General features: G+C 35.5%; 1 protein-coding gene across 1 annotated transcript in view; it reads right to left on the bottom strand.

Moving 5' to 3' along the window:
* Positions 1-15,615, bottom strand: part of PTPRQ (protein tyrosine phosphatase receptor type Q) — a 4,272,575-nt gene that overhangs the window by 662,181 nt on the left and 3,594,779 nt on the right. The window contains exon 34 of the mRNA XM_044087226.1: positions 5,520-5,610. Within this exon, the coding sequence (XP_043943161.1) occupies positions 5,520-5,610 (91 nt within the window). The remainder of the gene's footprint in view (positions 1-5,519; positions 5,611-15,615) is intronic.

The following is a 15,615-nucleotide window of genomic DNA, read 5'->3' as shown; positions in this document are numbered from 1 at the left end:
TACAAAATCTTGGACCTGCTCCTCTGCCAATCCTGGATGAACTTACTCAGTATATTTCACTCACCCTTCTTCCTAGATTACACTACCCTCTACAGCCTCCTACTCCACTCCTTTTATTTTTTCCCCACTACCAAGCCTTATTTAATTAATCTCTGCAGACCTTTCCTCTACCTCTTTGTCTTTACTCACCTAAGCTAACTGAAGACACCTTACCCTGCACTCTTCTTATAATCCCCTTCTCTCAATCCTTCTTCCTTTATAACCACAATATAAACATCTCTCTCATAATAAGACATCACTCAGTTTCACCTCACTGTCTCTAATCATGCAATCTGTAATATCTATTTAAATATTGTATTAGAATTGTCCCAGGCCTCATTTACCACATACTAATCTATGTGACAAATAACATGACTACTGAATTTTTCCTCACATACTCTCTTCGACTCATGTTATTTTCATTGCACTCTGCTATGAGGCATATTCTATGTTTCCTCATTACAACACTGTTTCACTCTTATGTTTGTACTGTAACACGATTGAAAATATCTGTACTTGATTTTAAAAATATTGTGATTGTGGAGTTTTTCTTTCCAGGCCTCCACTAAAAATGGGTACTTTCTGGCCCAGTCGGGCTTTCCTGATAAACAAATGTCAAATAAATAAAAATAAACAAGTAAGTAAGTAAATAAATAAATAAATAAATAACATCTACACATATCTGTTCACTAGGTACATCAGAGGTGTGAGTACAACATCCTGTACCACAACTCACAAATTATGTCATGTACTAGTATGTTTTCCATATGCTGAGTGGGTGGGGCAAGGAGTATGTTTCACTGGACTAATGCCACAAGTGTTTTACCTTTATGGTTCACAGGTTCCACTGGTGCAGAGTCCAGCACAGACATAAGCCACAAACCTCATAAAATTAGATTATCTGTAGTTAAAATATGTGTTGGAACACTCACATAAACTAACATCCCTCTGAATATGGTGAATCACTGAAGGGGCAGGCCATACTTTTGGTGTGCAGACTAGTTAATGCTGGATATCCAGTAACTGTGAGCTCCACCAAAGCTACATAGGATTTGCCACCTCAGATGGCATCTGTCATGATATGCATGCACACACTACAGGGTAGATGTGTAATGCTGGGTATTTTTGCCACATCTCCACTTTTTCCTGTTGTGGGTGCAATAATTATCATCAATCACAGGATGTGCAGGTCAGTTATCTAGGCAGGGACATATGATAAACACACCCAGATTGAGTCTGAGAGTGCCATGCATTGCCTGTTTGACAAATTGCAACACCTTCTTGGCCTGTGGGATAACCTACAGTGTCTGCACAATAATGTGGTGTTTAAGGATGGGGAGCAGACAGTGCTGAGATCTATGGTAGCCCATACAGCATCCACTGGTGTATCCAGGAAGATGATGGTAACAACCATTTATCTTGCTTGTGGAGGCCATCCCAACCATGGATGTGGGAGGGTCTGGAAGTGAAGATGAAAGTCACAAGTTGTCCATATACAAAAGGCACACATCATTCTGGAGACTGCATGACTGTTACATCAGGCTAAAGCAGTCTACACACTGTTACATCAGGTTAAAGGACCCTACACACTTGGGCATGCCTCTTGACATGGTCACGGCCTATGATGCCCCTCAAGCACCACCACTGGGATGCCCTCCTGCTCCTGGTTATGCACTTCTACACTGTCAATATCCCCCTTTTTGCTGGCATATCAGCACAACTGTCTATGGCCATCATCTCAGTTTGGATGCCATACATCTGTTAATAACATACCACTTTATAGTTCCCATACAGGCTGCTGAAGTGTTACACCATCTTTATGGCAGACTGTAGTAAAACAGTATGCCATCATGGCATGCATAGCAGTGTTCATGATGTGGAAGCTCTCTACCCCCCTGGAGCATTTGATCCTTAAATCCATAGTCACCTACCCACCTGAGTGGTTACCACATCTACCTCCTGGGAACCTGGATCATAAGAAAACTTTGATGTTACCTGTTACTGTGCCTAATCCCACCCATGCAAATGGTGATGACTGTAGCCTGCCCACCCAGTTGAGTATGGTAATGTCTGACAAAACACTTTCTTGCATAGATATATATCATTATTTAGTGACGTTAGTCCTCCATGATTTGCCAGAAAAACACAAATTTTATGAAGACTGGACCAAAAATATGAGGTAAAAATCTGGACATTCTGTGAAATCTAGACAGTTATGAGGGTTAAGAGGTATGCCTGTTATGGGTAAGGTAATAAATGCCTGCTTAATTGTAATCTGTATTCTTTGTATTACGGCCTATAGCTGTGGACTAGACACCTCCTCTTTGCCAGTGCCACAATGTATTGCACCCACATCTAGCTTGCATAAGATGCAGCCTCTTCCTCTTATGACTCTTTTCTTGACTATTCCTCACATGATATTGTGTCAGGTGTCTCAGGCAGGACTGCACTGTTACATTGTTGCTGTCATTATATCTGATTGCAAACTACCATATTGTTTAATACTCCATGAGTATGTGCATGCAGATCTCACATGCATACTATAGTGCATCACCAGATGTATCCAAGCAGTGGAATCATCCATTTAGGAGTAAAAAAACACAATAAATATTACATTACTGTGAATGTTTTGGATGGGGTCATCATCCATGGTTCTAATGCATATCAGCATCATCTGTAACACACAACAGTAGATATCATTATGTGTGGCATATTGCCTCCTTCAAAGGGAACTGTATACACTGGCCTACATACACAACAATGTGTGGACCTACAAACTAGATAACCCTGTGGAAAGTCACCCCACATGAAATGTTGGTGAAGGATGCATGTGTGCCAGTAATTGGAATCATGGGAACTGCCTGAATGGTGTATAGATGCATTGTGTCTGATACTCTGTGCATTGCATACCACATGCAGTCAATGATGTATTAGCTCTTCCTGTTAAGGTACTGAAATTCATGTGGGCCTGGTGGGGCCTTAATGGCTACGTGTATGGCTTCTAGGACCTCAGAGAAATGGGCTATGTTGTAAAATAACCACAGTGTGTTGGTTTCCTCATCTGCTGTCTGTTGAAACCATATATGATCCTCCACAATGATGCAGCATCATATCAAGGAACTGATGTAGGATCCATGAGGCTGATACTTATGAAATTATTAACATATTTCATACCCTTAAACCTCTTTAGCATAGGAAATCTGGACAGAGCCTAAAATAATTGGGGGACAAAGGTCCAAAACAGGGACACATTTTAAATATTGCTCTTATAAACTTGGAACATCACTAGAATAAGAGGATTTGTATTAGCATAGATTTTCTGAAAGATATAAATTCTGAAACTCAAATGTGTCATTATTTAGTGATTTCAGTCTTCAGTGATTTGCTAGAAATTCACCAATTTGATGAGGAACAGACCAAAAAATATTAGGCAAAACTCTTAACATTCTGCAAAAATCTGGACAGATGAGAGGTATGACATATATCCCATGAGATACTGAAAGATAACAGTAGAAAGAATGATTAAAACTGCATATACTTTCATGTCCACATGGATTGGCAGTACATGCATCCCCACTGACTTCATGTATGGCAGACATATGTGTTCTAACTTCCATATGTCCTCATGGCAGCAGATAGCAATGCACTGGTCATTCACATAATGTCTGGCTCAGTGCTGGTGATCCTGTCTGTACTATAGAGGATGTTGACATGTAACAATATAGACACGAACTCCAAAAGTTGCCACTAACACCTGCTGTTCAAATATCGCTGCTGGTATCACTAACATATTACCAGTAGCCTAGCTCCTGTTCACTGGAGAATCCTGGCATTCAGAATGGATGAATGCTGCAATGCATAGTGCCACCTTTTATTGTTTCTGAAATGACTCTGCCATACTTCTTTTGCTATTTGCATATGTGATGACAGTTATTATAGGTCCTTATTTGCGTGACATTACACAGACATTTGTATACTGTGCATACTGCATGCTACTCTAGTTCTCCCATAGCTTGTCCACACTAATTATATCTCTGAAACACCTCCTCACTGTATGTTACCACCGTGTTGCTTAATGCTATGTACTAGATGTTTCTGACTAGCTTCGTATATGTTTAGAATGAAAGGATAGTAAGGAAAGATTAGCACTAAAGCTACACTGACCTACTGCTTGCCAGACTGTCATTCATTATTTCCACAGCTCCTTAATACCCAGCAATTGTCTAGAGCAGAGTATAAAGAGCAGAGAAAAAACTGCTGCTTTAGATAAAATATAAAACAGAACCAGTTAGAGTGTATGCTGTACCACTTATCCAGGACAAGAAGAGTCAAAAGGTGGACAGAAACACAGGATACAAAATGCAGGGTGGAAAAATGAACTCAGCAGACTTTCAGTTAGTAGTAGCTGGTGAAATAAAGAGTTCTCTGATTATGTCCAGTATGAGAGAAAACCATGTAAACATTGTTCTGGCTCACAAATGGCAGTTACCGATTAACAGCTTTAAATGCAGTAACACACCTCATTATACCATACAAACAACAGTCTGAGTAAAAGTGTACAGCTAATCAGCAAACATCATTAAAAGCAGTTACATACCTCTTGCAGCTACTCAAACTTTTAATTTGCATTTTTTAATTGGCTACTAACATGCATGGGCATCTAAAAATCTCCACGTATTGTCAAGAATGTCAAGAATTATGATCAGGTCTCTGATCACATTATGTGTTCTCAAAATAATTATCAAGTAATTCACCTGCTGTGCTTTGCTGTTGAGGTGAATTTCTTGAGAATAGTTTCTTGAAAACATAATCTAGTTATGTCCAAAGATTCAATCATATGTTTCTTTGTTAACATTAATTTTCTGATGATTCTGACTAGTACCATAGAAGGATTGCTGCAAAGTATAGGATGTGTGGGAGAAATGTTTGGCTGTGTACTCAGGCTTGCACGCAGCACTGTATCACTAAGTCAAACTTCTAGAAATTGACAAACCTTCCTCCAGTTGTTGCTGAAATGTATGCACAGATTCAGCAGGAGTACTTTTGTAAGATTTATAAAAGCATGAAAGTAACATTAGATGATCAAGTACATAAAAGTGATTCAGTCATGATTTGCCAGTCTGCATACCCTCTGATATTCTGCTTGATGGGTAGAAAACCAAACTTCATACTAGCTGAGCTCTGGAACCTTCATATACTACATTTTCAATTTGGCCATGGCTATAGATTTTATAAACTTTCAGCAGATCATTCAAAAGTTCATAACTTATGTTTTTGAATTTAGGCCATGCAAGTTTGATTAGATAAAACGCCTTTAATAGCATTGTTTGCTTAATTCTAAACAAATTATTTCTGTTAAAGATTGCTGCCTTTCTTAGTATGTCTTGCATTGCATTTAAATTAAATGATCTTTATGCAGCATGAATAAATATAATTCATGCGAACCATGCAATAAATGAAATATATAGTATTCCACTTACAAGGTTTGATATTTGCAAATCTGTTTTTGGACTGGTTCCAAGGCAAATCAGCATCAGAAAAAGCAAGATCTTGAACATATTTTGGAAGTGCCTGCAAAATATTAATATCAAATAATGTGATATTTTAACATGATGAACTGCTGATTACATAATTTAAGTACAAAAAAATGACAAAATGAACACAATGCAGGACTGAATTTTAAAAGTGTGGCCCATCTCTATATCAGGCCTCATATTTCAATGAGCTTTACCACTGTATCACTCACCACTGTCACATTATAGCCCATCATACAGGCTAAGGCTCTCAGCCTTCATTTCTAACTTTATTCTTTCCGACCTAGAGGGAATCTTAGTATTTGTTTTTGGCTCAGTAAGGTGTGTCCATTCACTTTTTGTGCTAGAAGATGTGAAAGCTGGGGGTTCATCCTATTACCCAGAGTACTGATAGTGCAGGACACTATGAGATGGGGTCTGCATTCTTATCCTGAGGAGCCAGGTGCCTGATGTATGGTAGTTTATGTGCATGTTTAAAACAATGCAACAGTTGTCAGTGATGCATACATGCATTTTAAACTACATATAAAACCAAAAGATGCATATTTATTTGTGGGTAGGTAAACCTGTACAAGATTCTTTTCAGCTATTACCTGGGACCAAGACAAAAAGTAATGACAATTGGTTGAGCAAAGTATGTGGAATATCTTTTGTGAAGATTTCAAAGACAAATACATTATAACATGTTCTAATAAAAATAAAATATAACATAAAAGGAGACCTCTGGGTTATACTTGCAGAAAGAGTAAACATATTTACGTGGGCTTAGCTTGAGGTTTGCAGAGTGACAGAAAGAAAAGGATTACTAAGAGACAAGTTACACAGTTTAAGCCTACCTACAGTACATTTACACTAAACTAATGAATACAGTAACATTCACTAACTATCATGTACAGCATAATATACTGCAGTATGCTGTGCAGCTATATGTAAACTATGTTGCACCATTTGAAACTGGAGCAGGCCAACATTATTAGTCATTACCCCTGAAAATGAAATAAGTCTTAAAGAAGGTCTGTTTAAGCTTGAACAAAAACAAGATCTGAGGAGTTCATTTGTGATATGTTAGAGATGATGGTTCCAGGAAGCTGGTGTAGCTGAAGTGTGATCTAGTCAGTGAAAGTGCACCTTAGTCAGTAGTTTTTGGATGGTAACAGAATGTTCTATATTCCATTCGATTTGTCATGGGGAACAATTTTCCATTATAAAGTGGTTTGAGAGAGAATTAAGTTATAAATGTAGCTATTGCAGTCACAGGTAAATAGTTTTCATTTTGTAAAGAAAATCTGATTTCTTCTTGAATTTCTTTCTACTTGGCATTATAATGAGTATTAAACTATAAAGTTATTGTCTTAATGACTGATATAATTCTAAATCTGGTAAACCAGTACCTCCTAATGACCAATCTCTTATGTGATGGTTTATTAGGAAACCAAAGAAATCTTATCATCAAAATGTTAAACTTTTATATAGTGTTTAGAAGGAGGAAGAGATAAATATTGCATTATATATAACATTTTGGAAGAAAAAGCATTTTAATTAAAGCCTCTCTTCCAAATGAAACATATAATCAATCCCATTTATTAATAAGAAGATTTATTGTACTTAAACTATCAGTATAATTTAAAATTATTATGTTATCATTATCAGTCAAATTATCCCTAAGCATTTAGTTTTTTTAGCTTGTACAATATATTTAGAGAATCACCTTTCTATTTTATATGTACTACAGTTTATAAGGAGAATTTTAGTTTTATTTTAATTGAAACTAAAACCTGATTTCTTCTGGAAAGTTTCTATTACATTAAATGTAACAATAAGAGAATGATTATAATCATTTCTATTGCATTGAATACAGCAATAACAGAATTATTACAGTTGTTTTAATGTTAAAAGAATATCATCTGCAAATAGTTGTGTTTTGGAGTTTAAATCCTTGTTTATTTGTATACCTTTGATATACATATTTGATCTCATATTGTTTGCAAATGGTTCCATAATTAAAATAAAAAGTAATGGTAACAGAAGACAACCCCATTTAGTACCTTTAGAAATCATAACTGACTCAGAAGCATATGAACTTATTTTAATGTAAGCAATTGATTTTCATAAAAAAATGTTTAATAATTTGTAAAAAAAAATTGAAAAATTAAATTCCTCCAAGACAGATAAGTATTCCCAGTTAACTGAGTTGAATGCACTATTAACATCTACACTTACTAAAGTTAACTTATCTTTGTATTATTAGCATAATCTATTATTGTTAATACTCTTTTAATATTATCATAGGAATTCCTATTCATTTTAAAACCAGTTTGATCTTTATTTACCAGTACAGGAAGAAACTGCTTTATTATGCATGCATAAATAGCCATGACTATTTTATAATCTATATTTAATGGCTAAATTGGCCTATATGAAGAGCATTTTGTTGGATCTTTGTCATCTTTTAAAATTGGAGAAATAAGAGGTATTTCCAGAAAGGTGTAACCTTTGCTAATCTTTTAACTATTGAAAATACTTCCAACAAAACACTTAAAGCATATTTAGACATTAGTTTATATAGTTGAGGTATCATCATTTCCAAGAGCTTTATTAATTTGAATTTTGAGGTCAGACACTGATATTGGCTTATCAGTTAATTTCATCTGATCTTCCTATAATTTATTTTTAATATAGGTTCATAGGTTGGTACTAGGCTATTGGCCCTAGAGCCTATACAAGCCTAGCCATAACAATTCCCTGGATATTTCTTCCCACAATTTTACATCCCTTGACCCCTGTCTAGCAGGGCGACTGACGTGATCCCCGGGGTGAATTTCCTATCTCCTATCCAATCGTCATGGTTCCTTTTGAAGAGGGCCAAGGAGGCTCTCTGCTTGACATGTATGGGCAGTCTATTCCAGACTATGGGGAGTTTCTGGGTCAGGAACCTATCCCTCAAGCATGTTTTGTTCATTGTGATGACAAGGTTTAGATCCCTGGAGCATGTGGCTCTGAGGGATTGGGATGTTTTTCTTTAGTGAAGACTGAACTTTTGCTTTCACTTCTACATATGGTCTTTGAAAATAATATCTTTACATATGAAAACAAAATCTACTGGCAAAAGTGAGGGGGTTGCCATAGGTTTAAATATATTTAACAATAAAAAAAGAAGACAATACTCAATCAACACAGTTACTTCAGAGTTCAGAATCACAGGAAATATTTTAAAACAACATTGCAGGACAGTCTCAAATAAATACAGAAAACACCTAAACTAATCTTTACTATATTTCTATTTATATCTAAGAGAATTACTGTACCCTAGACTTACTTACAGAGCAACACACAGGCAAAAGTGGTGAATGCATGTTTATAGGTCCAAGACAAGATACAAAATGCCCAGTTTCTCTCTGAGAGAGTTCTTAAATTATTATCAAACATTACGTCTGGGTCAACTTGGATGATATCACTCTTTACCACCTGCCTTCAGTTCCCAGGCTAACAGATACCAACAGAATTATATGAGCTCTGCGTGAAATTACATATCCCTCAGACGTGCAGCTGCTAGGAAGCAATAAAACACTTTACTTTCAAGACAAAAGAAAAACTTCTAGCTCTAGACATTGTGTCTGCTTGCTGTATTGAAACTGAGAGATAACACAACAGTAAAACATTTTAATTCCAACTTATTTTCTTGAAGTCTTGCATATGTTCCAGTTTCTACTATTAAAACATACATTTGCACAGGTATATAGTTTATATACATTTATGATCTCTTCCAGTAGGGTACACTGTGGTTACATTCCTGAAGCGATATACTTAACATACAGGTCTGTCTAAATCATAACAATATTCACAAATGACACAGAATTGTTTACAAAATTCCAGCTTGCTGGGCTGGCAGCATCACAATTCTCCCCTCCCTGAAAAAATTCAAGCTATTTTTTCAAGTGACCCTTGAGAAACATTGCTTGAGATGGTTGAACCTATCTGGGAATACCTTACCCCATTCCCTGTCTTGAAAGCCCATCTGCTTTGGCATTGCTAATCCCACTGTGGTGCTGACATGCTTGCAACCCTAGGCTCCACCTTAGTAACCTGGCATTTTTCTGGCTGGCTCAGTGTAGCCATGTTAAGGGATTGTGGTCTGCAACTTCAGTGAATTTCTTTGCATACAGATAAGGCTGAGGTTTCTGCAGTGCCTACACTATAACTAGGCATTCCTTTTCTACAGCTGCATAGCATTCCTTCCTGGGTTGGAGCCTACGACTGAGATATACCACTGGGTACTCTTCTCCCTCTGAGGAAACCTGGCCAAGTACAGCCCCCACCCCATGGTTTGAAGCATCCACCTGCACAACTTCTTTGCTGTAATCTGGACCGGCTAACACAGGGGTCCTCCAAAAGCTCCTTTAAGCTTCTGGAATGCCTGCTCACATGCTGGGATCCACAGTGCCTTATCTGGCCTGTTTTTCCTTCTCAGGTCTGTGCCCTCACCTGCTTTTTGGGAATGGGGCAGCCCATGCCCGAATGGCTTCCACTTTGGTGGGTTCTGGCCTGATCTTCCCACTTCCCACTTTATGTCCAGGTAGGAGACCTCTGCCATACCCACCTGACACTTGCTGGGCTTAATGGTCAACCCTGCCCTCTGTAGTCTGCCCAGCACCTCCCTGACATGCTGAAGGTGCTCTTGCCAGGAATGCCTGTAGATGGCAATATCATCTAGGTAAGCAAGAGCAAAATCTCCTGCTCCTGCTAGGATATGATCTACCAGCCCCTGGAAAGTCACTGGGGCATTTTTCATTCCAAAGGGCATCTTTGTGTACTCATACAAGCCAAAAACATTACTGCTGGGTCAACTTGGATGACATCACTCTTTGCCACCTGCCTTCAGTTCCCAGACTAACAGATACCAACAGAAGTTTATCATCTCTGTGTGAGAAATACATATCTCTCAGATGTGCAGTGACTAGGAAGCAATAAAACACTTTACATTTTAAACCTAGTAATTAAAATTACTTTCAAGCTAATAGAAACACTTCTAGCTCTATACATTGTGTCTGCTTGCTGCACTGAAATTGAGATAACACAATTGTAAAAAAAAATGATTCCAACTTATTTTCTTGAAGTCTTGCAAGTTAACTCTCTATGTTCCAGCTTCTACTATTAAAACATACATTTGCACAGGTATATAGTTTATATATATTTCTGTTCTTTTCCAGTAGGGTACACTGTGGTTACATTCTTGAAGCTCAGTACATAACATACAGTTCAGTATAAAATCATAGCAATATCCAGAAATGATATAGAATTATTTACAAAACTCGAGCTAGCTGGGCTGGCAGCATCACAATAAGACTTTTTGTCGCTCCGAGTGTGTTTTTTAACCAAATTTGTTAGTTTGCGATAACTCTGGAGGAATGTTTTGGTTTTAAATGCTCGATAGTGTAATCAGGCTCTCTCTCTCTCTCTCTCTCTTTACATGTACAGTGTCTTTGGTTAACCATTGATTTGGTTTAGCTTTTATGCGCATTTTTCTTAGAGGGGCCAGAGAGTTGAGAGTGTTTAGAATACATTATTAAAGTGCTAAACAGCATCATCTAATTGAATGTGTTTTAGGAGGGAGTTGAAGGTTTTGGTGAAGTATATTTTGCTGCGGATATTTTTGTATAAAATATTTTTGGCTAGGCATATTTTTTGTCTGAGGGGATAGGTGGGCTTGTGGTCCATAAGGGAGTCTATGAGGCAGCCAAATTGATTACACATTTCTGGTTGATTGGCAAGCATCCAGTCAAGTACAGAATGTTTGTTACTGAGTTTGTCAATTCTGGTTGGTGTGCAGATTAATTGTGAGAACACGAAAAGGTTGATAAAGTATGTAGGGTTGTTTGAGTTACAGATGGCCCAGTCTGGGCTGAAGTCACCTATAAATAGTGTTTCCTGATTATATGTGGATGAGGCCCAGCTAAGTAGGTCTTCAATTGTGAGGGTACTGTTGCCAGGGGGAATGTAGGCAGCTATAATTATAATGCTCTTATTTGTATTCAGGTACAGGCGTGTGACTAATATTTCAGAGTCAGAGGACTGTGGTGGGTTGTTAACTAGGAGTTGTAGGCTAAGGTTATTTTTATATATAATAGCTATGCCAACACTGTGTTTGTGTGGCCTGTCGAATCTATGGATATTATATCCTTGTGGTAAGAATTCACTATCTTTAGTTTGTTTGTTTGTGTCTTTTGGCTTTTCCCAGTTAGGAGTCGCCACAGCAGAACTCTGGTCCGCTAATGATTGGCAGTAGATTTTTACATACTGGCTTGCTGGGCCAAATGCACAACCTTCAATGAAGGAACGCCCATTCACGCATGTCGCTTCACAGAAGACGCTCTGAGAATCGAACTGGCAACGTCTAACTGTGAGGCAACAATGCTACCGCAGCTCCTCCACCGCAGTTGTAATTCACTATCTTTAGTATGATATGTTTTTTATAAGTGATTTAATTACATCTTGATGATCTGTTGTTGGTTTATATTGATTAATTTTATTAAAATGAGTTCTAAATACACCTAGAATATCTTTTATTTCAGTAATTTATTTTACTATTTGGAAGATATATCCCTTTAATGTGAATAGATTTAATAATTGTGTTTGTTCTATTTGTTAATTTATGCATATTCCTAGGATTTATGGAATGATTATTTATTTCAATCCTCTCTAGGTTAATCATAACTTTTGTTTTGTAGAATTTCTAAGTACTTGCTATTTAAACTATTAATTTCTCCTGTTAAATTCTTATTCCCAATTTGACTTTCTAATGTTAGTTTATCAATTTTTCCTTGTAAATCTAATACTTATCTCATTGCTTTCTGTTTTTAATGTACCAACTTATAATTTTGTTATATAGGTATGCTTTATGCTTTCAAAGAATCCCATATAAATATCTCTGAAGTTTCACCTGTATAATTAATATTCATAAAGGTCTGGATTTCTTTATTAAAAATCCTTAAAGTCTTTCATATTGGCTATATATGCAGGTATCCTTTAATGGTAATGTTATTGTTGATATTTAGCGTGACTTCAAATGAAATTGCATTATTCTCTGATAATGGACAAAAGACTACTTTAACCTTACCTAATCTTGTGGTTATATCATTTGAAACATAGACTCTTATCTATTCAGGATTGAGTTCTGGGTCTATGTGAGAAATGTGTAAAGAAAAGTGAATTTGCATCCATGAATTCATTAATAACTTTAGTATTAAATAAATCTATAACTTCTATTAAAACTTTAGCTGAAGCAGGCTTCCTTCATTTTATAATATTATAAGTCTAATATATATATATATATATATATATATATATATATATATATATATACTTAGAACTTTAGGTATTGGTATAGAGTTCTTCTATAATATAACCACCCCTCTTTTTTGTTTATAATGAGAACTAGTAATTTCTAACACTGAGCATAACATTCCATTCTCATCATTTTATATATATATATATATATATATATATATATATATATATATATATATATATAGAACTTTAGGTATTGGTATAGAGTTCTTCTATAATATAACCACTCCTCTTTTTTGTTTATAATGAGAACTAGTAAGTAGTATGTAATACACTGAATTAAGTCTACTTATGTCCTCTTCTATTAAGTGAGTTTCTTGTACGAAAATAATTTGAGAATTAAATAAATTTTAAGTATTTATTTAAGCTACCCCTCTTGCATCCATTGTTCAGTCCATTAACATTAATGGATATACAGTTTAAATCAAGTTGTAGCTCAGAACAAAAAAGCAAATAACATCATGTATTTGTAAATATGACACTATAAATGAACTGCATTTATAAGTCATGAACTGCTTATTTGTGAATATAAATCTAACAATTTAAAATACACAGCACTTATACTACTAATAATAGTAGACATCAATAAAAAATGTAAATATTAGAAAATACTAAACATAAGTTTGTGTTATTCCTTTCTCCTCTCATGGATTTAAGTACCCCTAGTTTGTATAGCAATCCTACCCAAACATAACCTCTAAACAATAAGTGTAATTCCAGTTCCTCTCCACTACTATTTGAAATTCAGCTTGAATGAAAGGTTAATAAAATACTCGTTATAACAGCAGACAAACAGATATGACTTGTTAAGACCTATACTTAAGGTACTCATTCTAGTTATAAGAAAAAGGTATAACATAAAAATGTTATTATACAAAGAAATGACAAAGTTTCTTATTACTCTCATAAGTTAAATGATATTAACATTAGATATGTAAGCTCTTTATAAACCATTTTAAAATCTGGTATCATTAAAATATATGGCAACAGATGTCAGCATCTTCTTGTACTGAACACATCTCTGGCAATCACTTATGTGCTAAAATTACACATATAGCACAAAACAACTTTAAATATCATTTTCACATACTAATCTTATTTTATTTTAGTTATATGTGTTTTTATTCTGTCCAAATGCACAAAGAAGATCTACCCAGTTAAGATTGCCACTGTGAGGAATTTTATTTATAAACAACATCTAAGCAAGAGAGAAAAAATATAAACCTGCATTACTGAAAGATGATCCCACTTAATTACAACTCCTATTCCATCAGTTTTATAACATGAATGAATAACTAAGTAATACTTCAAGTGATACATTCCCAGGGAGCCATCAAAAATCATTGTGTCGGAATTTATCTTCCTTTTACCAGCCCTTGAAATACCTTGTAATACTGGCCAGGCAAATCTATACCCCTATTGTCCCCACATTTAAGTGTTTGAATATCTTAGAGATGCTTATGAAAATTTAAAAGTCTAGTGACATCAAGGTAAAATACTAAAAATCAAGCTAATTTCCTATGCTAATCCCTAACTACAAAAAAAAATTAACCCTATTCACAGAAAACATTAGCTACGTGTTGCTTTAAATTTTGCCTAGCATCATCATTTTGAAAAATTATGTCCCTCTGCCAGATAACAAATGTAATTGTGCTATCTAAAATGAATGGAATACTGGAACCATTCCTACCTTAATGCAGAAAACAACTTATTTGTTTCAATAGTAATAACCTTAAATCCCTCAGAATATATTTGTATATATGAAGTATGTACTTAAAAGTTGATTAAAGTCAGTGCTTAGTTTAAATCCTAAGTACGAATGCATATTCTTACATTAGAAGGGTGCCTTTAAATTTTCACTTTTTGTATACCCTTTGACCTCTTACATAAGATGCCAAATATGTGCAGTTTCTAATTAACTTACAAGCAGGTCTTCCCTTCCAAAACCATCCCTTCAACAAAACGGACACTCAGGTCATGCAACCTTGGCAGGAAGCCATGCACAACCAAGATCATTCAGAGGAACCAAACGTACAAGAAGAAAGTTGTCAAGTAAGTACATGAGCTTGCATGACTTCAATTTAAATAACAGTCATTCACAAATGTTGTAAAAAACACAAATGGTCACAGCAGGAAGCAAATCACATGCATCTCTGTCTAAAACCTTCCCCCTCTCAATATAACATCTAAGTAGTGAGATATAAATAAAAATCAGATATATTATAGCAATGAAGATAGGGTTTCTTATAAGTAAACACCCTTATCAGAAGGAGTAAATAGATGTTTCCCAAGCAAATGACAGTTAGTAATAGCATTCAATTAAACTGAGAATTCCACATTCATTTTATTTAAACTATCATTCTTATTTAAGTATAATCCAAACAATCAGATCATATATTTCCATATAGAACACACTCCTAACACTAAGCCTTGTATTTAATTGTTGATCATATATCACTGGTAACATAAAGAGCCAATATAACAAGTAGTAGATATGGTTTAACATTTTATTTATTTATTTATTTATTTGTCGTTTGTTGACCAGGTTAGTTCAACTGAGCTGGTGTGCCATTTTCAATGGAGGCCTGAGGAGAAAAGCTTCAGATAGTCATTACAAAGTTACAAAAAAGAAAAACATCTGACAAAGAAGTTTTATGCAAACATTACAATAATGTGCTTTACATGAGAACATTAGAAA

This window comes from Protopterus annectens, chromosome 11.part0, assembly GCF_019279795.1.
Source record: "Protopterus annectens isolate FY-2018-M chromosome 11.part0, PAN1.0, whole genome shotgun sequence".
NCBI lineage: Eukaryota > Metazoa > Chordata > Ceratodontiformes > Protopteridae > Protopterus > Protopterus annectens.
This window is presented reverse-complemented; position numbering and strand designations above follow the sequence as displayed.